The following is a 27,003-nucleotide window of genomic DNA, read 5'->3' as shown; positions in this document are numbered from 1 at the left end:
CATTTCTCCTGGAAGAGAGTTAAGAGGGCAAGCGTACAAAGATAATCTCCCTGTTGGCCCCACGCTGCACAGGAGCCTCTGCCGCTAGCAATGATGAGTAGCAGTGGTTGAGAAGGGAGCAAGACCAAGCACATTGGGAAATAAGATGAAGTGGGCAGGCTCTGTGAGGGTTGCTCTGAACACCAAAGCTTTTTGGCCCCAGCAAACATAACAAACGTAATATAATGTGAGATGCAGTTTGTCCTCCCAGGGACCACCGTTCACCCTGAGAGCCTTACAGAGGGAGCTTCAGGAAAGGTAACGAAGCATTTGTGTGCGCGATGTGGAGAGAGTGAGGCTTTCCTTGAACTCTTTTGAATGGTGAGGAGGTGTGATGAAGAAGTTGTGCTAGAGAAGTGGTGGTGGCCTAGGGGCACCTATCTTTGCATTTTAGTTTGATTTGGGAGCGTGGTTTCAAAGCACATCTCCCAGATGCTGCTGCTCACCCCTCCTTGTTTTGGTGTGTAGACCACAGGCTGCACCACTTGGGGGTTTGCTTGTGCTCCCAGTTTGTACCTAATGCACAGCAGGACTGCTGGGCTGGTCCAGAGTACTCTGTGCCCTGAAAGGTGTAGGATCTGTATGCTGGGTCCTCAACAGCCCCCATTTCGCTCTCCAGATTTGCTTCTACTGAGCCATGCTGACTGCTAATGTAGGTAAAGTGGAGAGGCAAGGGAAAAGAGTACCAGTGAGCAGTTAGGAGCTTGAACAGATTACTCTACAGGGTGGGTAATTACCTTTTGGAATTGCAGAGCTAAGGAATATAAAAGAGCTCAAATCACTGATATCTTCCTAACTTCCATGGGAAGTTCTTGAATCAATACTGTAGAAGAATTGTGTTTCCAAGGTTTATGTCAAATAAATTCTCAGTGAAGGCAGGTGCAATTCCCACTCAAGTCAAAAGCAGTTAACACTAGGAAGGGATTTCAATAGCTGTCCTTTTTCTGCCTGCTATTCTCTGGTTTTAGCAGTTAAAGGGTTTGAGTATAGGGGAATTAGGAACAGAGGAGGTGCAGGTAAGCTGTGATTTGTCAGGGCTTCCTTATCCCTTAAAGCTTGAATTTTCAATGTCTCGGATGAAGATGGAGATTGGGGAAGATACTGAGAAGAAAAGGTCAGCCAAGCTCTGAGGTAGAGCTATTGCACTTATCTCTACCTTGCCTGCGGGGTGGGTGCGTGCAGTCACTCGGAGGCTGTGTGACTGGTATCACAAGTCCAGGAAAACCCTTGTGCTTATGAGGATCTAATGTTTATTTCAATGGAAACTAATTTGTGGCCTTCCTTGCAGAGGAGGAAATCTGGGAAGTTTAGGAGGTTTATCTCAAAGATGGTTCCTACAGCCTTCTTGTGCTTGCTTTAGGGGTTTTGTCTTAAGTCCCAGTACCTGATTTTTCACTGAAGTATTGAGTGCAGAACAACCCTGGTTTATCCAAAGGTTGGGAGCATTTCTTCCTAAGATTCAACTTTGGACTCATGCACTCTGCAGAAAGGAATGATAAATCGTAGACTTTGCATACTATTGAGAGAGCTGATTCCTGTCTCAGATGATGCTGTAGCAGCTCTATTAGGAACCAGTGGAATCACAAGTGCGTTAAATTGCTTTACAGCAGATCGAAATCGGGCATCGATTACATGCCTGTTACTCCATTTGAAATCTTCCAATGAAAGAACAGGGATAGGTCATAGCAAACTTCCAAATGGGGAGCTGGTGATATTTAAACAAGTGAGGTGATGCTTAATTGACTGCAACAGAATCAGAACTTAAACTCTCATGGTTTGACAGTTTCCACTATCTGCACAAATTCTCTCATGAGCCCGTATGAGAAATGAGGTTTGGATCACATTTTAAGACCTGATGCCAGTCATACCCTGTGTGCTCTCACTGAGGCAAATGTAAACCATTTTGATCTGAGAGGTGCTTTTTAACAGTACTGAGCAATGTAATTAGCTATTTAAAATACTAAACATTGCTGATGTTCTGCAGTTTGGCATAGTCACTTCTGTACACATGTAGCCTGTTTGGGGTATAATAGCTGCAGATTCCATTGGTGTTTCAGGGATGCAGTGCAAGCCAAATATGTAGGCATCTTCTAGCCTGAATGCGAATGCAGATGAGTATGATATCTGCATTTGGGTAACAACAAGGATGCCTACCTTGTCTGGAAATTACCTAACCACGTTGACACAGAACAGTGCTCAGGGAATCTCAGCACTATTGGTTTGTGCAGAGATGCCTACCAAATATGTGAATGTAACTCGATCAACTTGTTCTTCAGTATGTGTGTGTCCTGCTCTGACTATTGGTGATGGTGATGCATGGGGTATGCACAGTTGTATGCTCAGCATGGTGTGCATGCATGTGTTTGGACATGCATAGCCTGAATGCTGGACTAACCTTTGGAAAACTGTTGGCTTCTCTGCCTGGGAGAGGGAAAGCTGCTGGTACATCCCTTGACTGGCAAATGGCTGTGCAAAGGAGACTGGGGTGAGGGTAGTAAATGCAGAGCTCCTTATGATACACTGCATGCATTGTCCAGACTAGGACAGCTGTTTCATGGTAAAACAAATCCTGTATTGCACAGCTTAGTCTTCTTTCTGCGCAAGAAGCCCCGTTTTGAAATGTAATTAACTTCCTATGGCTCTATGGAAATGGATGGGCAATCAATAACGAATGCCAATTCAGTCACCTTGGGGCCGTGTAATTCTCTGTGTTTTGCTACACTAATGAGGCCTGACTTCAGTGAGGAGGGAAGGGGGTGAATTATTGTGGAGTTCCTGGCTGTCACTGGAGAGATGGAGTAACCTCGGGACTGAGTAACCTCAGTGATTGCAGGAGCCTGTGACTAACATCCAAGCAGAAGAGAGAAGACCTCGCATTTTATTGGTGCAGTTATACAGTGAGATTTAGGCTCAGCTAATCCACGACTTTGGCTTCAGCTGAAAGAGCTTCAGAAGCTGCTCTTACCTGGTAGCTGGCATATCATAACTTAATTGCTCTTATTCACACACTCCCCCAGAGACTGAGAGTCTCTTGCAAATAGGTATTTCCTTTTGGATCCCTTGAACCCCGAGAGAGTTGTGGGTGAGAGTGGTGCATGTTGGATGGGCTCTGGTCTCTGCCTACTCCCAGAGTCACTAAGGAGAAACAGCTCAGGGAGCAGAATGCAGTTTGCTCCCATGTCACAAACCCAAACACTGTTAACTGGAGGCAATGGCAGCCCTTTGCCTATTTATTGGACTTGGAAGAGCTCATTGTGAACCATGGGGAATTGAGCTGGAGTGTCTCCTTTCTCCAAGAGCAAGCTGCTTGTGTCTGAAGGTGGCATTCCTTCAGTGCTTTTGGCTGCACCATAGGAAAATGGATGGATCAGGAATAGAACCTAGGGAGTTCGGCACTCACAAGCACCCTGGGGCAACTCAGTGTTACAGACCAGTGCCACACTTTCTTTAGGAAAGCATGTGAACTCCTTCCCTTTCTGTTAGTGTGAATTATGACTCCCAATCATCATTGCTCCTAACATAAACAGTCTCTAAGATAAACCATTCCTGCTGGATACCACAGACAGCCTGGTGGCATGGAAAATTTTGGTTGTTACATCACACTTGCCCAGAGAATTGCAGCAGTGATTGAAAGGATCGTGCAGTGGTTGGAATAGTGCTGAGTGAAAGGTGGTACACTGGCATTAGGCTCCAGAGACTGCAAACATGAAGGGGATGCAGAGCTGGCTTTGCTTTTACCTGGCCTCTATTTATGGGCCATTGGAGGTGACGGACCCACAAACACATGCAGCTGATATCCTGATAGCTTCTGTGCCTCACCTTGCACCTTTCTCAGCCTTACATAAACTTGATTTTGGGGGGGAAGGATGAGAGGATCTGTACAGTGCAAGACAGTTGATAGATGAAGAGTCTGAGTTAACAAAGTTAAGTTAATAATGCCTTATTGCAGTCCTCAATAGTCTGACAATCAAGGCACAATACATGGATATGTACATATATATGTTCAGATATATATACACACAAGAATATATGTAAATGTGTGTTAACTGGCATTGATTAATACATTAACCATCGGTTAGCTAGTTAATGATACTGTTACTGCTCCTTAGCCTTCTTTCATTTAAAAAGAACTAAAAGAAAACAAGAATTTCTGTCAAAACTGTATGAAATCTCCATTTTGGCCAAATTCAAGAAATACAAGCGTTTCAAACATCTTTACTGGATTCATTCCTCTTGTACCAGGGTTTTTTTAACAGGGGTTCCTGAACTGGCTTTACAGGCTGCTTAAGGACCGTGCAAGGATGAATAAGACTCCTCAGGTGTTATAAGGATATGTTCTTCAACGCGTACAACTCTCTGCAGTACCTCTTTGCTCTCATACCTGAAAGAAAAGCCCAATAGAAGCATTCATCAGGGCTTTATTGTCTATCAGAAGGCATGTGTAGGGTAGTTTATTTTCTCTTTGGGATGTGTTTTCTTTGCTCTGAAATTGCTGGTTAAATTCTAAAGTCAGTTTTATTGTTCAGGGTCTGCCAATGGCTCCCAGGTTCACTTGCCTGCAGCCCACCCCAACCGCAGGAGCCTTGCCTTGCCGTTGGAGAGGGAAGGGCTGTGATTGTGACTGGCTTCTCTGTTGCAGCTGCAGAAACTGAAGCGATCGCTCTCCTTCAAGACCAAAAGCTTGCGGAGTAAAAGCGCGGACAATTTCTTCCAGAGGACTAACAGCGACGTGAAGCTGCAAGTGGACTTGATGCCTGAGGTGAGCACGAGCACCGGGCAGCTCCCCAGCTCCGAGAGCCAGGCGTCCTCCCCGAGCAGAGTCCCGCAGCTGCCAGAAAACAACAAGGCTCACATCTTCCAGGAGCACATCTTCAAGAAGCCCACCTTCTGTGACGTCTGCAACCACATGATTGTCGGTAAGGAGTGATGGGTGTTAAATCCGCGCTAGGGATCGCAGGGTGACCTTTCCGTGACTTAATGTGAGCCCGGATGTCTGCTTGAGGGTGTTCATGCCGGAAGGACCCAGACTTCTGTCACATCTGCACTGGTTAATACAAGCTCTACATCTGTTGACAGATCTCTTGCCTTGTAGGCATATAATGTTACCACAAATTACAGGTGAAGGTTTCAGCTGGAGTCAGATTCCTCTCCCGTTCAGGTCATACTGAGCACTAAGCACAAATATGGTTGTATGTTACACTCGAAACAGCAGAAATGCATCTTGCAAATCTGTGTATGCTTATCCTAATTCTTTTGCCCAGCAGTAACGCTAACTGTCTTGCAACTTGCGTCTGCCCTCACAACCTGCATTGTGCCCAGTTTGCATTCACCTGTGGTGACCACAGATTCCAGGTAGACCTTAAACAGTATTCCAGTACATAAAGGGCTGACAAGAAACCTGGAGAAGGGCTTTGGACAAGGGCCTGTAGGGACAGGCCAAGGGGAATGGCTTTAACCTGCCAGAGGGGAGACTGAGATGAGCTCTTAGGCAGAACCTCTTCCCTGTGAGGGTGCTGAGGCACTGGCACAGGGTGCCCAGAGAAGCTGTGGCTGCCCCATCCCTGGCAGTGTTCAAGACTATAATGAGCCCTGCGTGTAAGGTAAGATGCTTGAAGATGCTGCAGATTATCTATGGGGCTGTGCAAGGAGAGGTCAGGAAAGCAGTGGTGGCTGGTGGTTGGAGGTGTAGAACGTGCACCATCGTCACGGCGGGAAGCTGCAGCAGTTGCTCTTCAGAAGTCTGGCCCTAGAAACTCATGTTGTTTTGGCTGGTGTGTTATGTACTGTTTCTGTAACTCGGTGTTACAGAAACATGGAATAGTTAGGGTTGGAAAGGACCTTAAGATCATCCAGTTGTCCCAGTACAGTAGATCTGGAATGAATTTGGTGGCAGTGTACCAGCGTGAAAGTGAGTGACACACTATCCGAGTTTTTACACAGGATAAGGAATAAAACACTAGCTTTATGCAGAAGTAGCACAGGTCTTTGAGCACAAACTATTGTCTGTAGTTTATCTAGCTTACTGTAAGAAACTCCTGTCCTTTGGCATGGAAATCACTGCCCTTCAGATAACAGTATGATGAGCTCCTGAAAGGTGCTGGTAGGATTGCTCAACCTTTTTCAGAGAATGGTACCTCCTTTCCCACATAAGGGTGCTCAGCGTGCCCCACTTGTGTGCATGGGAAAAGGCAGATGTCTGTAGAACATTAAAGCTCGTGCAAGACAATCCTGCCTCCATGAAGTGAAGGATTAAACACAAGGTTTGATTTCATCCTCTCTGCAGCACAGCTGTACTGAATCCAGGGAAACAGAGAAGCTTTGATCCCAGGTTTTTGGTGCTATTTTCCAGTCTTTTAAGCTTTTTTCTACTTTAAGTGATAGAACAAGCCAAAGGGAGAAGGAGTAAAGCATTGCTATCAGGGAAGTTCATAGAGCAGGTACTGAAAGGAAGTCTGGAAGACAGAATAGGTAGCTGAAATAACCCATTTGTGGGAGCAAGCCCAGAACTTGTCTTCTGTAACACAGATAGACGTTTCATCGAGGCTTAGTTTCACAAATACATGCTGCAAATATAAGTCCTTTGCGTTCCTGGCAGCTTTCCATGACGTTGTATGGAGATCAGTATCATCACAGATCTGTACGACTCAGCAATACTGTTCCAAAACACTGCTGCTCAAGATGGATTAATACTGGCAGCAAACTTTGCAGGGAGTAACGCCAGCTCGTAAACACCCATGCCCTTCTCCTTTGCTGGGCAATCTGGGATAGGAAAGTCCTGAAGCATAGCTTTGAGCTTCGAAATACCAGTTTTAACCCCACCTGCCTTCTGAACTTGCTCTATTCTTTTCTATCCTCTGAGGACTTCCCTTTTCTGGTCTGTAACGTAGCTACTTCGTTAGAGGAAGAAGCCTTTTATAGTCGCTGAAGAAGCTAATGCAGCCTGGTTTGCCTGGTGGCAGGCTGAGTCAGGTGAATTGCTTTCACCTCCTCCAGCTCATCTTTGGCTGGAGGTGCAGCAGAAAAGATGATGAGGGTTTTGCTTTATAATGCTTTAGACTCTAGATGGCCTGGTTCTAAATAGACATCTTCTTTCTTCCTGTAATTCTGTCCTTTTGATCCTTACTGCAGTCATGCCTGGTTTTGCTGTATTGTATTTTAAGGAGCATGGGAGGTCTGGATGTTACTGTTTGCAGCTCTGTTATAATCCGTACAGCTTTTGCAGCTGGTGGGGGAGCGGAACAGGCAGATTCCCAGGAACTCCTGTCCAGCCTGCTCCCAAAGACAGACTGAAACAAATTCACTCCTGTGCAGGGACTCTGAATTTGCACTTGCAACATGGAGCCTCTTTGTTCTCTCTGTTTGTACTTTTCATGGGCAGTGACATTGGAGAGTAACGAGTCTATGGCTTTAAATTCCTTATTGATGAGAATAAAGGCGAAGACAGATGCATGTTTTGAAGAGTGGGGGAAAGAGTCCAGGAAAATCCCAGCTGGACTTTGGATGGTTTCAGTTTTGTCACCAAGGATGTTTCCAGGTTCACCTTAAATGGCTTTCTGATCTATGAACTGAGCAGCTCTGTTTGGTACAGGGCAGCATGATGAACTGCGCGTAGCATGAACGTGCAGTACGTACTTCAGCCTCCCTGGTGTGGCAGAATCCATCTGTAGCTTCAGAGTGAGCAGAACACTGGGAGCAGAGGCAGCAGGCTCCTTGGGCTGCTCTTTTCAAGGCAAAATTAAAGCAAAGGGATGTGACACGTTATCTTCCTACAAAAAAATACGTGCATCATCTCTCCTTGATTGTTAGGCACTAAGAGCCAAGTGTTGCCTTTGGGATGCAGCGCGTGTTCGTTTGACAGTAGAGTCATCAGATAGTGGCCAAGTACATGTAATCGATTTCAGCGTTCAGAGGAAGAGGTTTACTAGGATCAGTGTAATGCAAACATACTCATTCACGTGCCTTTCATGCATCCCAGAGTGCAGTGCAGCATACTCAAAAGAAACTGTTGTTTTGAATTCAAAAGGGAAAAGGCAGTATTACAAGTGTGCTTCATACCTCACCTTAAAGACAGGAGTTGAAGTGTTCCTACTGGCTGTACGAGACTGGGGAAGGTTCCACCTCAGTAAATAGAAGGAGAATGTGACATAGAAGCAGTAGTTTTCTGCCAAGTAACGTAAGGGAGAAAACTTCAGATGCAGGGGGAGTTCTGAGGAGTGCATGGCAGATCCATTTTGCATTAATGGAGCCTTCTTGCAGCATCAAATGCTGCAGTACAGTTGCCAGTTCTAATACTGAAATCAGCAGTAATAATTCACTTAATTTCAGAGCAAATCAACAGTATGCTGGAGCAGACCCTCCTCCTGCTGCTGTGAGCTCCAAGCATTGGTTGGTTTAGGACTGAGGTTTCAGCTCCATGGTGGGCTGCATCTTTTCCTAACTGCATCGACCCATGAACATTCTTCACAGTAAGACTCTTAGACATCCATTTATTTGCTGTTCTTACTACTAGTATTTAGCACTCTTTTAATAACCCCCACAAGGGAAAAGGTTGAAAATCAAAGTACCTTGTGGAATGTATCACCAGATCATTATTTAGAAGACATTGGTTTGCTTACTTTACATCACTGAAAAGAAAATCAAACCCCTTTGAGTTGGCTTTGTGTTGCCTACCATCCTCTGTGTTTAGCAAGAATGTGGCAAGCTTTGGCAATGCCCATAAGGGTAGGCAAAACTGCCTGGCACTGGCAAAGATGGGAGCTGTTCATGTTGCGTCAGGTTAGAGTCTTCAACTATGCTGATCAGAAGTGAGTTCTTGCTCTTCTTCAGTCTCTGGTGTGTCATCGCTCGTCTCTGTGATACTCTTGAGGAAAACATGATGTCAGTGCTCTACTCTTGAACAGCATTGTGTGTTTAAAAACCCTCCATCTGTAGACTTCTCAACATTTTACTCACTTGCAGTTCATTTCCTGTGCTGACTCACATGGAAAAAATGTTCTTTTCCACACATTCCAAGCATATTACATGCAATTAACGTATTCCCATCTAAGTCAGATATAAGTAGTGTAGCAAAAAATAAGTCTCTTTGCTTTTAAAAATAGCTGACTTTAAAGTGAAACCTTTAAAGCTGTGTTTTAACGAAATAGAAGCTTATTTATAACAACACTGGTGTTTCAGAAGCATACTTAGCAGTTTCCTTCCCTGCTTAACCTTAACTCGGATGCGGAATTTTCACCAACTACTCTTTTTAGTGACACCTGAGGCAGTATCTTTGCCTGGAAAGACAATGCTAGAGGGCCACAAACTTTCAGGAAGACCCAACAAGACTGTGGTGTGGAATGTCCAGTAATAGTCAAACCCAGGTTCTTCTGGATCATGCCATCACTAGCTTATGTACCTGAGATAGACTCATCTATAGATGGTCTCTGGGCAATAGAGTTTCTGGTCTGGATGCAGATTCTCCAGACCTTTGCAGCTCTGGAGGTAAAGGACTCAGTACCTGCCTTCTCAGGGAAGTAGCTAGGTTCCAGTCAGAAGCATGTAGAAAACAAAGCAGATTGTAAAGAAGCAATACCAATAATAAACCTCTAATGCAGTTTACTTCCTGTCTACTCATGAGCAGTGCTTAAGCAGTGAAATTGTGATACCCCTTTAGTGTTGACTGGCTCCTGCCACTGCCTGTTCTGGTTTAGCCGCCAGCAAAGTCCCACGTGGCCATTCTTTCTGGCCATTTCGTCTAGAAGCAGCCTTTATTCCTTTATTTCACTGTGTTACTGTGGTTACTAGAACATTCAGCCATTGTCATCCCCAGGGCTGTAATGCAACATCCTCCATAAAGCTAGGATCAAAGTTGATAAGTTGGCCCAGCTTTTCAAACGCAGGAGTGAATGAGAGAGGGAGAGATCTCAATCGGAGCTATGGTCTCCTATTTTCCTTAGTCACTACATCTGAACCTCTTCTCTTAAGACTATCAGTAAGTGCGACTAATAAGTAATGGAAAAAACTCTGTAGTTTGAGGAAGTGTTTATGTAACTGTAATTTATGTGGATGCTTATTAAATATAGCAAAATTTCACAGGAACTGTGACACAGTGCTTTCTGCCTCCAGTCTGATCAGCTCCCTCCTAAAGAGCATCCTTGCCTTTTTTTAAGCTTGCTGCCTAGCTTCCATTAAGCAGGCATTCTGCTTTGATCCACACCTACCTTTATTCAGCATTATCCAGGTAGACGAGGGTCTGGTAAACACGCTGAACACCCCTGCTTGGCAGCTAGACAAAGTAAAAGGACACCTGGGAAGCATGACAGTAGCTGAAGCTCTGTTTCCAAGGCTGTAGTAGTTTGGAGGACTCTTAACAAATATAAATATAAAAAAGGCATTTTTATTTCCTGAGGCTTCTCTTGGAGGATAAAGGCAGAATAGCATTATTCAGCCTTGCCTCCGCTCAGTCTCTCTAACATCTCCCATCTGCATGACCCTGCGGCGAAAGATTTGTGTTGCCACTGCATCAGCATGAGAGTTGTCCCCTATAGAGGAGGGTAAAGAGCTGCCAGTGAGGAGGAGATGCCCCTCGAGCAGCTTGAGGAGGAAGCTTTGTGTCCGCCTCTCTAATGGGTTTGTGCAGTCACAATTGAGCCTTCCCAGGTCTATTTTCCGGGTGATAGACCCCTACAGTACAACATAGTGTGAATGTTGTGTATTATTAATGTAAGAGGATGAAGAGTTTCTCTATGGAAAGAGGTTTTCAAAAGACTCCTTTGGTTGTGATTGTGAGGAAAAGGGGCAGTTGTGTAACCTTGTCAATGACTCAGTGACCGGTACCAGGAGCCATCCTATAGGTTTAATAACACATGACCTGGAGTCCCTGTCTCTTTCTCCTCCCTCTCTCCAGTAAATCCACACCTGGATTTAGGAGCCTCCGGTTCTCGCTCCACTTGATGGACACCTAAATCTTGTAGCACTTTTAAGACTCAGTGTGAGCGAGAATGATTTCAGTCCTCTCTGACCTCCTGTGCTAGGGTTTAAGGCAAGCAAAAGCATTGCATTTTTTAGCACACACCTGCAAAAAATGGATGCAAGATAATAATATTAATAGATATATTTGCTTGAAATTGAACCCGGTTTGTCCTATGATTTCTTCCTTGAGTTAATAACTCTCCATCAGCACAAACTGTTGCACTTTAAGGAGGAGCCCTCTAAGAAGAGCTAAACAAAAGCCTTTTGGAAGCAGGAAGTTAAGTACTGCAGTAACCAAACTACTGTATGCAGTTAACTGTTAGCTGTAGACTAGTCAGGTACAGATAATGTCATCGGGATTCTGCATGATTTCCAGAAGTGAATGGTTTGTCTACTGAAACACACAAAGTGGGGATGAACAGATGGAAAGAGGTAGAAATACATATGGTACATGCAGCACAGGTGTGCTCCATTGGTATGACTCCTGTGTTTAATAAGCATGACAAGAAGTATTCAATTCATGCAGCCCCCTATTTGTAAAGTAGCTACTGAGAGGTCCCTGCATTAAATTAGTATTGTTCTTTGGTAATGAAGAGTTAAACAGACTTGAAAGCAAATACTTGAAAGCAAATATTTAGTCTGTTTATCCTTTGGGAGGGCTTCCTCCTCTGAGATGAGGCAAGAATGTTATCAGTAAATGGGATAATCAGCGACTGCTTAGCTGAGAAAAGAGTGTGGAGATGTGTTTTAAAAAGGGGGTGGAAATGTGTTTTAAATTGTTGAAGAGCATCAAGCATGTTTCACATTTGTAGCCAGATCATTTGCAAGCTCACTGTCATTTGGTGGAAATGGCTGCAGTTAATCTTCAGGGAAAAGAGACATTCAAGACCTTGACCAACATTTGCTGCCTAACTAGATGGAAAACAGTAATTGTTCCCAGCACCTCTACAAGCAGTATTTTGATGTGGTGTTAGCCAAGATGCTTTTTGACCAGAAACTACATTGAAAAATACCAAACAACTTATCCAGTAGTGGCAATTTCTTCTGAGATCAGCCCAAGTGAGGAACATAACAGTAAGCTTAAAATCTGTTAAAGACCTAGGGATGAAGCAGGATGTAAGATCTCTTTCTTTAATGTCCTACTCTGGACTTTTCCTGAGCTCTATGGGACATCGGGTGCTTTCAGATAAGTGAATTAAATGCATCTTCTTTGAAGCTGACCTTCTAGTCATAACATTATTTTTCTACTTGAGAGTCTTTGTCTACCAGAGTATCGCTGTTATGTGGATAATTACGTTGCCATGTAGCTGACAAAAGCATCATCTAGAAGGGAAATTGCTGGCAGCTTCACCTTACTATGAGTTGCAGAAGCCATAAAACGAGGCAATTAGCAGAAATGCTTTTGCAAGAAATAGAGCATTGTCATTGTGTAGAGTAAAATGCCTACCCACGGTTGCTCGTCGCTGTCCTTAATATAGAAGGATGCCTCAGAAAGCAATGATCCTTATGGCTTACATGGAACGTTGCATGCTCTTTCTGCTTAGGTAATATGAATGCAAGTAAATGCAACTTCAGCAATCTTCTCTAAACTGCTGAAGTTTTAGCTTTACCCCCAGGCACATAATACTCTTTCTGCATTGCTGAACTGGAGAAACTTCTGTACAGAAGATTTTCTTATTCATTGAAACAATAATTGATGCCATGTGGAAGTGTACTTGTAGGTGTGCTGTGGACCAGTGCTGCTATGTGTCAAGTACTAAATTCTCTGGGGTTGCAAGCTGAGATTGCCTCTTTGAGCAGATGACAATAGCCAACAGCAGTGGGTTTCTGCCCAGCTTGTGGGATTTCACTGAAATCAATACCTATTTCTGAAATAAAAACCAAAGACATTTGAAAAGGGCCAAAAGGTTTCATTTGAATGTTTTTTCACATTTACAATTTCTCTTCTTGTTTTCAAAATCACTGTGGAAAGAGAAACTAAAGCGAAACCACAGTTACAGAATGTGATTGTAAGATTATGTAAAGAAGCAACACATTGTGACTAACTGTGAAAATAACTCCCTGAAAACTGATCCCACCAAGCTGGTACCACTGCCCAGTTACTCACAGTGGTGCCCTGAATCATCTCCAGTGAGAGCAAATGATGCTGCTGCTCGCGCAGGTTGCGCTGTTGAGGGAGCGTTTTTTGCTATGGGAGGAAAGAGCCAAAAACCTCAAGAAGTTTGAAACAGCAGAAAACCACAGAGCAGCTGACCCTTCACATAACAGGGCTGGGGGTTTTAAAGTAAGCCTTTTATATTCCTAATTAATTGTCATCATCTTCTGGCACTCTCATAGTGCCTCTCATGTAGCCATAGCAGCCTCTTATTTCAAGCCTATAGAGCTCTGTGAGCAATAGGCAATGCTAAAAATCCATCAGCAGATCAGGGGGGATATTAAATCCCATCGCTGAGGATAGACTCTTCTTTTGTTCTACCTGCCTTCTCCCACGTTTTCAGCAAGCCTAGAGTCCTGCTCTTCATTTCACAGCATGGCTTTCGTTCAGATACTGGGTTTGGTTTTGGTTTCCAGCTTCTCCTTAATGGTCCAATGTCCTTGAAGGATCAGCACATATAAATGGCCCTACAAAATTCAACTGTTTTTTCAAAGCATCTCAAAACACACACACACACAAAAGCTGTAATTGGATAGGTTTTCATTCCAACACATGTAAGAACACAGGTACAAATAACCTGAGCCTGCCAACATGGAGATCTTGTTTGAAATCTGAGTTTCTTCATCTTCTCCTTAAGAAGAGTTATTGAACACACTGTGTTTACTAATGTTACTGAGGCCAAGATCAGTGACTGATCTCTGCTTGGCCTCCTCCAGGACATGACCTCAGGTTTAATTTCTCCATGTCCAGTTCAGCCGTGGTACTACCATCATCTCTGGGGAAGTTCACTATCACCTCCCATTGGCAATCATGGGAGAGAGGATAAGTATATGCTTATCTTCTTTGAGCTATTTTCCTTCTCAACAATGCAACACGCTGCAAAGGTCTACAAGCACAGGCTCAGTACTCTAGGAAGCTGCCTAGAAAAGCAGGTATTGAGATATCAGGGTGTGTTTAGAGCAAAGAAGGTTAGATATGATTTATCTTGTTTGGTTTTTAGAGGACTGGGAGCGTTTCTTTCGATAATATCTAGATGTTAGTTTACTTATCATGGCGTTCCAGCATCTTAATTAACATGTAGATGATCAAAGACCTGAGATGATAATTTAAGAAGTATGGAGGTGGATATTTCCTTTCAGGGACAGACATTTATAGCAAAGCTGCTGAATATGTGAAAAGTGCATTGCCAAAAAACCTTTTGTGGACAATTTCTTCTTCTTCTGATCACCAGACATCAAGAATGAGGCTCACTTTTGCTCTCAAAGACAGGAAAAACTTATTTGCATTTTAAGTAAGTCTTGTTCTTGAACCACATAATAAAAGGTCTGGCACCATTGGAAGTTCTTTGTCAAGGAGCTACAGAGTTGATTTGCAAGAGGAATAAAGGCATTTCCTCTTGCTGCTGTGTATGATTAAAAGCCATGAAGTTAGTACTTTATTTTAGTAGGGATATTTTTCTTCTCTGTAACAGCCTTGAAGAAAAAACCTGCCTATTACTGCCTCAGTTTTTTCTCAGCATGTCATTTCTAAAGAAAACTATGTCACTAGGAAGTCAGTTCTAATTTTATGCGCTGTTTTGTAGCCTGCCTACAGGCAAGGCAACTTTTTTTGCTGTTGAAACATTGGATATCGTTATGGGGAAATAGGGTGGGGTGGGTACTCACAGACCCGCACCTCTTAGTGACAGGTGATCTAACATTTATCCATGTGGCAGGAGAGGTACCATGGCTGCATATCAAGTCCTGTTCTACAGAACATAAATGGAGAAGTCCCAGCTTCTCCCCACACCCCATTTGGTTTAGACTGGCACAAGGTAGACTCAGGGGAATGGGCCGCTTCGCCAGTCAAAGTGTCAGGTTCAGACCCGGCAGCTTGGTCCCAAATGGGGAAGTTCCTGCTCTAGTTCCCATGTGTTCATAGGATCATAGAATAGTTAGGGTGGGAAAGGACCTAAAGATCATCCAGTTCCAACCCCCTGCCATGGGCAGGGACACCTCACACTAAACCCCTCTCACCCAAGGCCTCGTCCAGCCTCATCTTGAACACTGCCAGGGATGGAGCATTCACAACCTCCCTGGGCAACCCATTCCAGTGCCTCACCACCCTCACAGGAAACAATTTCCTCCTTATATCCAATCTAAACTTCCCATCTTTCAGTTTGAACCCATTACCCCTTGTCCTATCACTACAGTCCCTAATGAAGAGTCCCTCCCCAGCATCCCTATAGGCCCCCTTCAGACACTGGAAGCTGCTCTGAGGTCTCCACACAGCTTCTCTTCTCCAGGCTCAACAGCCCCAATTTTCTCAGCCTGTCTTCATAAGATGTCTCTGTAGAGTCCTTGTCCCAAGGAGCTACTGCTTTAACCTACCCACAGCTCCGAATGCATTGAACTCACAGGTTTAACTGTGGAAAAGAAGGAGACCAGTACAAAACCATCTCTCATTAAAGAGTAACCCCTTTGATGTCAATCCCATGCCACCATTATTCATGAAAAAAAAATCCTAAATAAGATTTTTGCCTAGTTTTCTCAGTGTGCTTTGAACTTCGTCATCCTACACTTCGGTTATTCATGCATAGAGCGCCTTTGCCATAGTGTTGAAATGACTGCCTGGTTGTGTCAAAAGAGAAGGTATCCATGAAGCATGGTTTCATCTCTTAAAAAAGGAAAATTGATCCTTTAGAATCACCAAAATGGCAATGGCAAGAGCTGCCATAATACATTTATCTGAGGGCCATTTAGGAACAGCACAGAGCAGACCACAACGTTAGTATGTCATCTTTTTATTACTTTGTTAAACAACCCTCTCAGTCCTGTATTTAGCAGTGGAAAGCACGATGGGAGGGTTGCTAATAGCACTGGTAATTTCATGTGAGGTGAATATTTGTGTATCAGTCAGCACACCTAGCAACTGTGTGTGTCCAGCAGCTTGCATTGTCGCTCTGGCATTAGATGGCAATGACTTCCAGCAGTCAGCTATCTAGGGTGGCTTGGGAAATCTGGGTTCAGGCTTTGATTTATAGCTCTCCTGATGACCAGCTGAGGATCTGGGCCTCTGTCCTACCCACAGCGTCAGCTGGGAAAGGCAATGGGGACCCAGCATCCATTAAGAAGAAGAAGCAGAAGGATGCCAGGTATTAGGGCAGAGGAAGGGGGGCAATTCCCAAGGTGGCAGGAGGCTGAAGGCCAAAGAAGGTCAAGCAGAGGGATGCCCAGCTCATCCTTACAAACCTAATGATCTGGGGGAATGAGGCTCAAGAGTGTTAACTTGAAAGGGGTGGATGTCCTGCAGAGAAAGTGCCATTCTCTGGTCTACCCCCAGCTCTAGGAGCAGGAAATAGCCACAAAGGAGTTCTTAAAACCAGTCTCCCTTTGAGCATCAGAGATTTTGTGCAAAAACAGTCAATTAAAAATGAAGAAGGGGATGGGAAGGGAGGTCGTGCACAGGCTTGGAGGTGACTGCATGGGCACCAGTGCCATTTCAGGGACTTTTCTTTCTCCTTCTAAGGTGACATCCAAAACCCTTCCCTGCTACGATACCGGCCCCAGCTTGCTTAAAATTCTCCTTTTCCCATCAGTTCTGGCATGGAAACAGCTTTCTGGTGACAATTGCAAATGTGCTTGGGGAGAAAGGGGCAAGGCATTCATTATTTTTATCAGCCTCCCACAGCAGAAGTTGAAGTTCTATGGAAAATATGTAATTTTAAATGCATTTATTTATGTAAGTTTTAAATCAAAACAGTTTCTGACTAGCATGTTCCCCTTAGCTGGAACGCTAAAAAATAGTTGTTGGGTCATGGCTGGATTAGCTGGAGGTGACAGTCTCTCTCTCTGTGTCCCTTTCCCTTCTCCTTTCTCTCCTCTACAGACTGGAATCATTTTATCCTCTCTTTTATTTTTTCCCACTTTACTATAATATAATTATCTGTATACAGGCAGCATAATGTCATGTTGTTACCAACATCTGCAGTGTTCTCTCACATTTCTCTGGGCTGTAGGGCTTGTTATCCATCTCTAGCTATTAATCTTCTGTTGAGTCTTGAAGCAGGCAGAAAGCAGCCAACTGTGCTGCGGCCACAGCCGTGCTGACCAAGAGGGTGATAAAGGTTCCCTTTGCGTGTGTGTGACAAATGTAATTCCCATTTGCATTCCTTAGGATAAATGTCACTTTCCTGAAGTGCAGCGTGGTTACTAAATTATAGGAGAGACAGACATAAAGATTTAGGATTAAATTCTGCCCTGTCTCCTCTGTCTCTCTCCAGATCTTTCCATCCACCTATATTGAGGTGTTCTGTTTCCATTTAGGCTTTCTCCACAGGAAGCTTTAGCTTTACCAAAGTGATGCACTGCGTCCTTTTGGTGGTATTTGAGGTCAGATTATCAGAACAGTTTAGGATTCAATTTTCCATGGCTGCCCTGGAAAACCTAGCCACTGGTTTAGATATTCAAATGGGAGCTGACCCAGTCGTAGAGTATTTCTAGCGAGGCATTATTAAACATGACCTGCTTCTCAAAACGCTGTCCTTCCAGGGCCGGGTGTCTGGATGCATTAGCTGGTACCTGAAGAAACTGGCTGTAGGAGAACCTCAGTTTTAAGTTCATTTAAGAGCTAGTCAGGTATCCTGACATGAAATTTCCTCATTTGCATGCAGTGAAACACTGTTCTGTCAGCTTTTCCCCCCGTTTCAAACTACCAGGATGCCTTCCAAAACCAGCCCCATTGAGGCAACTGCGAAGTCAAAAAGCTTGCTTACATGGGAGGATGAAAACTAATGCAGCAGGTCAAACCCTGGTCTCATTTACACCTATACAGAACATGGATCTGTTCTTTGCAGCGTGGGCAGTGCCTCAGTTCTGAATCTCGGGAACTTCTGGGTCTGATGCATTGCCAGTATGTAGTTGTCTAATCTCTGGTAGCAGTTTTGAAATAGCTTAGCTATGGTTCCCTGAGGAGGTTTGATTTAGTGTGATTGAGATCAGAAATCGAAGAAGAAAGAATTATCCTGGGGAAGAATGGAAATCTGTCATGTAGAAATGCCATTTTCAGAGCTTTGGGATATGGTAGTTAAGTGTAAATACAGAATAAATGCTTCTTCTTTAAGCCCTTTAGTTATTCCTCAGTGGGAGACAGGGAGATATATGCAAATTATTTCCAAGCTGCCTAATCCTGCAGTAAATCAAGTAGTTAGAAATGACAATGAATTAAAGATTGAAGCTTTTGGTGGTTAGAGGCAATTTCGTTTTGATTTACAAAGACTTCTTGTAGGCTCAGGAGTGTGACTGAAATACTTTTCCTCTCTTTGAAGCCCTTACTTACCTGCCCACCGGTAACAAATGACATTCAGCAATAGAAATACAGTGCTGCTCTTTGTAATTTATGGTGTTAGTGATTTTCACATGATCACAGGTTTCTGCTGTGGAGAAGCTGGGTCTTAGTTTTTGAAGGTGGAACGGACACTTTGCATTCAGTTAACACATCATTTGGATGCACGTTTATATTGACAGATGCGTATCTTCTGTGATCGCGTGGTTATAACACGTAAGGATGAATACACACCTTGTAATGTTAACACTGAAACGGCTGGAAGAGTGTAACACAGCCAGTCTGTGAGACTGTCTTTTCAGGTGAACCTCAGGAGTAACTTAGTAAAGCAGGTAAGAGTCATGTTGGTACAGACCAGCATGACCCAGTCTAAGCACTGACACTAAACACATGTGTAGGCAAAGCATGATGCCATTTACTTCTTTTTTTCATTCCACCTTATAATTGCAAAAGCGGTGGAGGAGGCCCTGTGCTCTCACTGTGTCATTTGTTGTCCATCAGGAAAGGTGATTCAGTATTTCATCATCTGTCCCAAAAGGACAAAGCCTCAGCCATCAATATGGGTTTGAGCATATGTTACTGAAAAGAAACTGACTGAAAAAGCAGCGCAGTAACCCGAGTGCAATCACACAGAAAAAAAAAAACAACCAAAACCCACAGGGATGTGTTCTTGTAGTAAATCCTGTGTTTACTAGGAAAAAAGACGCCAGGGATGAGGCTAGGTGCTTGCACATACGCAGAAGGGGCTGAGAGGGACCAAGCAGGCAACAAGCTGGGAGCAGGCACTGACCCCACTCTGTGCGAGTCCCTGGGGTGCACCCCACACTCGAGTGCATCCACTCCCCATCTCTCCAGCAGGCTCAATAGGAAGGAGGGGAGGATGGCAGTTCCCTGTCCTACTAGTGATGCATCTGAGCTTTGCTCACTCCTGTCTGCCCCAGCTCCTCCAGCCTGGCTCTTTCTGGCTTGAAAGTGGCCACCTCAGGGACCAATACCACTGAAAGCAGTCCTGTCAAGGCTTGGGTTTTGTCAGCACCTTGATGAGACCTTCCCTCAAGTGCTTCTTCCAGACACAGGGTTTCACTAAATAAAGTGAGCAGCACGTACATGGTGTTGACTGCTCAAATAACCAAGAGCTACATGAGCACTTTCCGATGCAGCATCCCTCTAACATTCCTATCGTGCCTGTCTAATGAGGGTGGGTTAAAATGTCAAGGGTTTTTGAGAGGTTTTTTTACTACCTTGTTTCTTACTCTCGCAGTAGATGGTAATGAACTGACATGTTGCTTACTCATTGCGTTTATACGGTCCTGCAGGGACAAAAGAGTTGTTGCAGTTTAACTGCTTCTGCATAGTTTAGGAGGTCTTATGGGCGCACGAATACAAATGACTGTTCCTGCCTGGAAGCAAACAGACTTGGCTCTGTCGTTAAAGAGTAAGTTCATGTTGAAGATAATGCAGAACTACCTTTGCCCAAGTGGGAGAAGCCTGCTTCTGTGTGGTGAAATTTCTCCTGGAGCTACGTTACCTGTGATGCTGGTCTTTTCCACTGCCAGTGAATCGGAGCAAGGTCAGACCCATGATATCACACAGGGACAAGGAGCCCTTTCTGCAGCCTCTGAGCACTGGTCCAGGATGGTGAGAGCAGCAATCCCTGGGTGAATGTGTGAGCAATGGTAAGGGGGCTAGTTTAGCCCCCTCAGACACCCCTGGAGCTACCTCCCCCCACAAAACCTGGTCCTTCACTGGATCCCCAGGGCAGCTCCCGAACCTGGGTGTTTCTTCAGCAGCTCCCTCAGCCATGCCCAGCTCTCATGCCAAGCCCTTTCAAAACAGCAGAGGGATTTTGCTTGGTGTTTGTGAGGTAGAGACATCACAGATAAGGCTCTCATACAACAGAGCATCATCTGATGTATATCTGTAAAGGCAACAATAGCCTAGGAAAGGGCCTGGGGGCAAAATGCCTAAAATAGGCTGTAATGAAAACGTGTGTATAAATGTATATGAAGAAAAGCAGGTGAGGCGACCTCCAGTAAAAGCAGTAAAGTGACCTCCCTCTCCGTTCTTTCAGGTCAGTCGTTAAATGCATGGAAACTATGGATTTTGTCTGAATAAATCATTTCCCTGCATTTCACAGGGACAACCGCCAAGCATGGACTGCGCTGCAAGGCTTGTAAGATGAGCATCCACCACAAGTGTGCGGACAGCATTGGACAGCAGCGCTGCATGGGCAAGCTGGTAAGTGCAATGGGAAGCACTGCTGACCCTGTGTGCCTGACCTGGCTGGTGTTAGCTGGTGTGTGAACAGAACTGACACCAGGTCACTTCACTGAAGACAGAGAAGGAAAGGCAGGTTGGTCACCTTAGAATCCATTTGGGCAATTGCTGTTACTCATAGACCTGAACCATAATGAAGCGCAAATCTGGTCTGTTTGTGGATGTGAAAATGCAGTTCCATAATCCAGATTCAGCTAAATAACAGAATTAATTCCCTTGGTTTAAACTGTGCTGTGTGTAGTGTAAATCTCACAAGGAATGCTAGAAATCAGTGAAAATACTCCAACAGAGTTTCATGAAAAATCCTTCAAATTATGTTTTATTGTTTTTTCCACTGTTAGGGCTTGAAGAAAACCCCAAATTCATCTTAAAAAGAAAACCAAAGGCTATTTCACTGTGGGACATTGCAGAGTTTGAATCAATCTCTCGTTAGGAGAGGCTGGGAGGAGATTTCCTCCCGTATGGAGCCCTGCCTGGCTCACCTTCTGAGCAGCAAATTCTCATTATTGGCATAGGCAGGACATTGTGTGTGAGACAGTTCTAACCCAACTTGATGACTCTTATGGGAATGCAGTTCTTTTGACAAAAGGACTTGGAAAAATGGCCATTTAGAATATCAAAACTGAATAGACATATTCATGTTTCGCATGTTCTTATTTGCTGCAACCTGAAGGTACCCGAGACAAATATGAGCTAAACCCGAGCAGTTTCACTGTGTTAAATGATGAAAAAATAGGCTTCAGAAGGCAGGAAAAAGAGTATTCAGTAAAAGCTATTGTTGTTCATACACATGAGGCAAATCTTTATGCATTTAAACCATAACCATAGCCCTAGTGTGAAGCATTCTGATATAGGAAGTCAGTCTGTGAAGAGCTGGTGCCACTGCAAGTCCTGGACAAGTCAAATATAAAATCACATTACTTATTTGTGGTCATTAGTTTTCAGCAGCAGAAAAGTAGAGGGCAAATTTACATCAGGAAGCTGTCCAGCAAAGCTCCTGGGTTTTTCTGAGCTCACGTTATGTCTGAATCTATTTTGGGGGCAAACCATGGATCTGGAATTTATTACTCTAAGAGACCAAATTTATCAGCCTCCTCATTCCTTCTTAATCTGTACTGTGGCTCATTAGCAAAAGAATTAGTTGCCTATCATTTTTGATGTATACTGAGCATAGGATACAGTAGATGTGCACATCTCAATGAGGCTTTTCCACGTCTTACTGTGGCTGGAAGCTCTCGAGCCTGTGAAGATTACAAATCTGAGAGACCATTTGTGAGTCCCTATTACCTGGAAGGGTCTTTCCAATGCCTTAGATGTTAGCACCTTCATTTGGGGTCCTCGGCCTTTGCCTGAGGTATTTGCTAGCTGAGATAGTAAATAGAGAGGTAACAGGAAATGGTCAGCCTTCTAAGAAGTGTTTTATGAGTGGTATAGGGCACAGTTATTTGCCATATTGTGGCCTTTAATGGTACAGCTTGAGTTGTTACAGTGCATTTCTCTACAAAAGGGCACTGAGGGGATATCTGGTGACAACTTGGGAAGCTTTGTGTCCTTACAAGACAAAAAGGCAGTGGGAGCTGCAGTCAGTGGGCAGCAAACCTCAGAAAAATCCATAGAAAGGCTCTAAATTCCTTGGGTTTCACAGGTGGGCACACGAGGATTTGGCGTTAGGGCGGGGAAGGGTAGTCCTGTGTTTAGCAAATGCAAAACAATGCAGATTCACACTGCATAAAGAGAAAGGGAGAGGGGAACCTTCCCAGAACCTGTAATGATTCAGCACCTCTGCTGCAGCTGATCAGTGCTGCTTTTGTGTGAGATGAAAGAAAAAGGGGAGCTGAAAATGAGCCCCTCCTTCCACATAAGGAAGGGAAACTGGGGATGAATCTAATTAATCCCTGATCTCTAAACCCCGTGGTGAGACAACAACAGGAGGCACATTTCCAGCCGTTAACACAGGAGCTGAGGTTATTTCTACTGCCTGTATCATGGGAGCAGTGCACTTCACTTGTCTTTGCTTTCTCTCCCTCCAGCCAAAGGGATTTCGACGGTACTACAGCTCACCCCTACTCATTCATGAACAGTTTGGCTGCATCAAAGAAGTGATGCCTATTGGTAGGTTTCAATTGCTTTTCTGTTCAGTCTCCCTTGGGCAGTGCTCTGCAGCAGCAGCAGCAGGTTATTTACCCTCAGCAGCCTTCCAGCTCCTTTCGGTGGCTGGATGTCCTTCTGCCATCTCAGGAAAGGACCACTTCAAAGATAGCTGGAAGAGGAGAGGGTGTGTTTATTGTGCGCTTCACTCACCCCCCCCATACATGCAACCTTTTAGCAATCACCCTGCTTAGAATGATCACCAGCTGAGACCAAGGTTGGAACTTAAAAGGGAGGAAGCACTGGTGAAGGCCTGGGCTGGGAAGAACCAGATAAAAGACGGATCAGAACAGCAGAAGGCATTCAAATCACTGGTCTGGCTTTGGAGGGACATTGCTCAGGTCCTGCTTGATTCCCTCCACACTCCTTACTTTCCTCATGCTTTTCCCTTATTAACCATGTCTGCACACTGCCTGAGCATTGCAGAGACCAGATTTCACTCGCTCTGATACCAAACTCCTGGAAAGAAACCTTCTGAAATGGAGAAGTTGGGTCAATTCGAGGAAATAATTTCTCCCCCCAATTCCCTGGCCAGGCAGTACAAACCATGAAAGCCAAAACTAGGCGGCCAGCTTACAGTTAGGTCTCTGAGGACATTTGCTGTGTTGTTTTCAGCAGTTTGAAAACAGGGGGGGTTAAATTAAAGAATTAAATGGATTTCATCTCAGTTTTTTTCTAAAAAAAATATGTAATTCTTGTCAGAAACAATAGAAACGTTTTGAGCAAACTCTGGCTAAAAGTGAAGTGTGCTTTGCTCTCATCAAAGTTCCAAATCCCACGTGTTTTCTCAGTATACTGGCCAAAACTTACCTCCTTCTACACAGTACTACATATATAATGTATTGTACATGTCTGCTGCCTTGTACCACAAAGCAGGCTGAGGAGTGTTAAGTATAAGGAAAAGGATGTGAAGGGAATTTGCTTGTGCTAGCTGAAGATGTCCATTTCTCTACTGTGGCAAACGACTTTTAGAGGCAGCTATGAGGGACAGTGGCAATGAGAACTGAACAGACATATACCAGTGGGAGTGAGTGGTCTCCTTTCTAGTCACTCCTAGGCTGAGCTGAGCAACTTGGAGCACATTCCCAACAGCAGGTACCTACTCATGCCTGCCTCCAGACCTCATATGGCCCCACAGTGGGGATGTCAGCGTCTTTCAAGGAAGATCCAGGCCATCGTGTTTATCCACGTTAGCCAAGTAGGAGTGCTGAATGCAGATGGATAAAGGAGTTGGCCCACCCATACCACAAGGATGCTCAGGCACCACGCAGGGCTTTTCCCTTTAAGCATGCTGTTGAGAGCGATCCAAGAGGTCAGTGGTAGGTGGGAACAGGCAGCAAACATGGATTGGAGTCACTGGCACTTTGTCTTCCTTACCTCAGTGTAGGCAGCATCAGCGGTGATTAGAGAAGAGGGATGGCAGGTGAAGAGAAACAAGGCAATGGCCAGGACCCTAAGAACCTGTATGAGGGGAGGATGATTTTGATGGGAGAAGCAGGAAATCGCTAGCAAAAGCCAATTCCACCAAGTTATCTAACACTTTGTATCAGGATAATCTGTCAGCTCGTGTCTAAGCATACACCCCAGCATGCTGGTAGAGGCAGGTATTTCTCCAGGTGGTGCAGGAACATGATCAGAAGTATCTCCAAGGGGTTGATGCACATTTTGCTCCTTCTGTTGCAGCCTGCGGAAACAAGGTTGATCCTGTGTATGAAACTCTCCGCTTTGGGACCTCCTTAGCCCAGAAAACCAAAAAGGGCAGCTCTGGAAGTGGGTCTGATTCTCCAAACAGAAATTCTGTGAGTATCCCACGTCTTTGTTCCATTTTCTTTCTGGAGGAGCAGCAGATATTCACCCACAGGAGTTCATATCAGAGCTCACAAAACTTGTATTTCAAACTGTAAAACACTAATCTCGTGCTGTGCTTCCAAAGTAAGACCAGGAAACACGTTGCTATTGCAAACTGAGGTTTGAAATGTCATTGAGATGACTCCTGAGAAAAAGGGGGAAATGCAAATTAAATGAAAAAGATTAAAATACAAATTAAATGGAAAAAAAAAAGAAAATACAAATTAAATGAATAATCTTATTTTGTCAGATTGGAAAAGGGAATTGTGTTCTTTTGATTTTGATTGTGTGAAAGTGGAACAGAGATATTTAACCGTCATGCTGGAGTACATGCACACTGCCTGTGGTTGATGGTGGGCATTTACCCTTCATACAAGTGATGGCATTCATACATTTACCCTTCATACAAATGATGGCAATGGGCTGGAGTCCTCAGAGCCTAAATTTAAAAGGCCAAAGCTCCACAATACAAACCCAGACAAAACTAAGCCACTGTGACAAGGTAGCAGACTGACACTTCCACTCCTCAGTATAGGCTCAGCCTCAGAGACCTGGATTCCTTTCCAAAACCCAAACTCCAGGCAGGTGTACACAGCTTGTTCTGTCCAGACAGGGAGATTTTCGCCTTTGTGCTAATCTTTGTCATTCACTTTCTCCTATCATAAAAGGCCAGGCAGAAAACTGGAGAAAGAGAACAAGGGAAACAATAGTTCCCTTAGCCCTGCTTTTGCTAAATCCCTACTTAGCTCAACAGTAACAATAACCAATTTCTGCCTTACAGGAATGGTTATTTCAGCAGTGTTGGAATCCATGAGACCAGGAGCTCATTCATGGTGTTGAAAGACTGTTTGCTACCCTTTCATCTCTCATAAACAGGGACTTCAGCCTATATATGCTTGAGGCTCTTTTGTTTTTGCATCGACATCCTTCCCACTGGTCCCCCCACCAAAAAGAAGGCACAACAAAATCACCCCTGAATACACTGGAGGCTAACACTGGTTGTCATATCTAAAACTCAGACCCACATTATCTGACAATCTGTCCCACTCTCACCTCAGGATAAAAACCCCAGGCACAGAGACATAATGACACTTGGTCTCCAGGCCTCAGAGCAAACACTTATATGTTTGATTTGAAGCTGTACTATTATCTGTTCATGTTTGGTACAGCATCTCCCTGGCGCTTCAACGTATACCCACTGAATTGTAACGTTAGGTGGTATAGGTGGCCACTAAACAGACATCCATTTGTGTCAGATGGGAAAGAAACCAGGCAAATTTAAACAAGAACTAAGTGAAATCTGCAAGGAAGTTATTAAACAACATGTCCTCTATCACCCCTTGTTTGTGCCTTAACAGAGGTTTTGTAATTCCCATTCTTCTTTAAAGCCCGAAGTAACACCACCACCTCTCGCCTTGTGGTTGCGTTTCTTTCAGTTATTTAATTTGCTTTGAAGAAAGGAGTTCTACAAATGTAATTATTGCTTCCTAAATCCACAAAGTGTTCTGTTAAATTATGAATGGCAACTCAAGCGTAGAAGTCACGACTGCTGCATCAGCTTGCCCTAGGGAGCTGATCACGTCTAGGTGGGGTGTGGGTGGAGGATGAGGAATGCAAGTTCATTATGGGGATTTCTCCAGGGTATTGAGGCTGAGAGAGAATATAACATGTGTCAGCATACAGAAAACAGGGAACATTAGAGAACTGAATAAACAGATATGTTAAACCATAGCTTGTGCCAGTGCAAGCTTGTGGATTGAGACAACCGGGGCAGACACAAGCCTGATCCAAGTGATGGATCTTTATAACTGTGATGTGTGACCCAGGAGCAGGCACTGAGCGGCGACCACAGCAGGGACATGACACAGAGCCCTTAGAGCAGAGGTAAAAATGCACCAGAGCATGTGAGCGAGCAGCACATGTGCAGTACCTAATAACACATAGGTACTAAGTTCTTTCCCCAGTGGTCCTCACTTCTGTGTTGCTTCACTCCTCTCCAAGCAGAAGCAGCTGTGTGAGGCTCACAGCGGTACAGAGGCTTTGCAGCATGCCTTGTCTCTACAGCCATAAAGCTTCCAGGACTGCAGTTCATGACTAGGCAGAGCAGAGAACTAGCCATGGTATTTTGAATATGAGTGAGCAGTGTGGATGCACCCACTGTGGTTTTTCAGCCCGGATTCTGCATTTCCCATAAAGGAAAGGGGCCATATGCTCCAGATTTACTACCTACTGCTTCCTTAAAACTGTGCTGCTGCAACCCACAT

General features: G+C 44.3%; 1 protein-coding gene across 1 annotated transcript in view; it reads left to right on the top strand.

Moving 5' to 3' along the window:
- The window catches only part of STAC (SH3 and cysteine rich domain), a 63,208-nt gene that overhangs the window by 18,581 nt on the left and 17,624 nt on the right, over positions 1-27,003 (top strand). Inside the window, exons 2-5 of the mRNA XM_061464324.1 lie at positions 4,679-4,955; positions 20,604-20,704; positions 22,774-22,855; positions 24,575-24,690. Of these exons, the coding sequence (XP_061320308.1) occupies positions 4,679-4,955; positions 20,604-20,704; positions 22,774-22,855; positions 24,575-24,690 (576 nt within the window). The remainder of the gene's footprint in view (positions 1-4,678; positions 4,956-20,603; positions 20,705-22,773; positions 22,856-24,574; positions 24,691-27,003) is intronic.

Source organism: Pezoporus flaviventris, unplaced genomic scaffold (genome assembly GCF_033815535.1).
Source record: "Pezoporus flaviventris isolate CSIRO_AGI_PZ_B2104156 unplaced genomic scaffold, CSIRO_AGI_Pfla_v1 ptg000037l, whole genome shotgun sequence".
In the NCBI taxonomy this organism is placed as follows: domain Eukaryota; kingdom Metazoa; phylum Chordata; class Aves; order Psittaciformes; family Psittacidae; genus Pezoporus; species Pezoporus flaviventris.
This window is presented reverse-complemented; position numbering and strand designations above follow the sequence as displayed.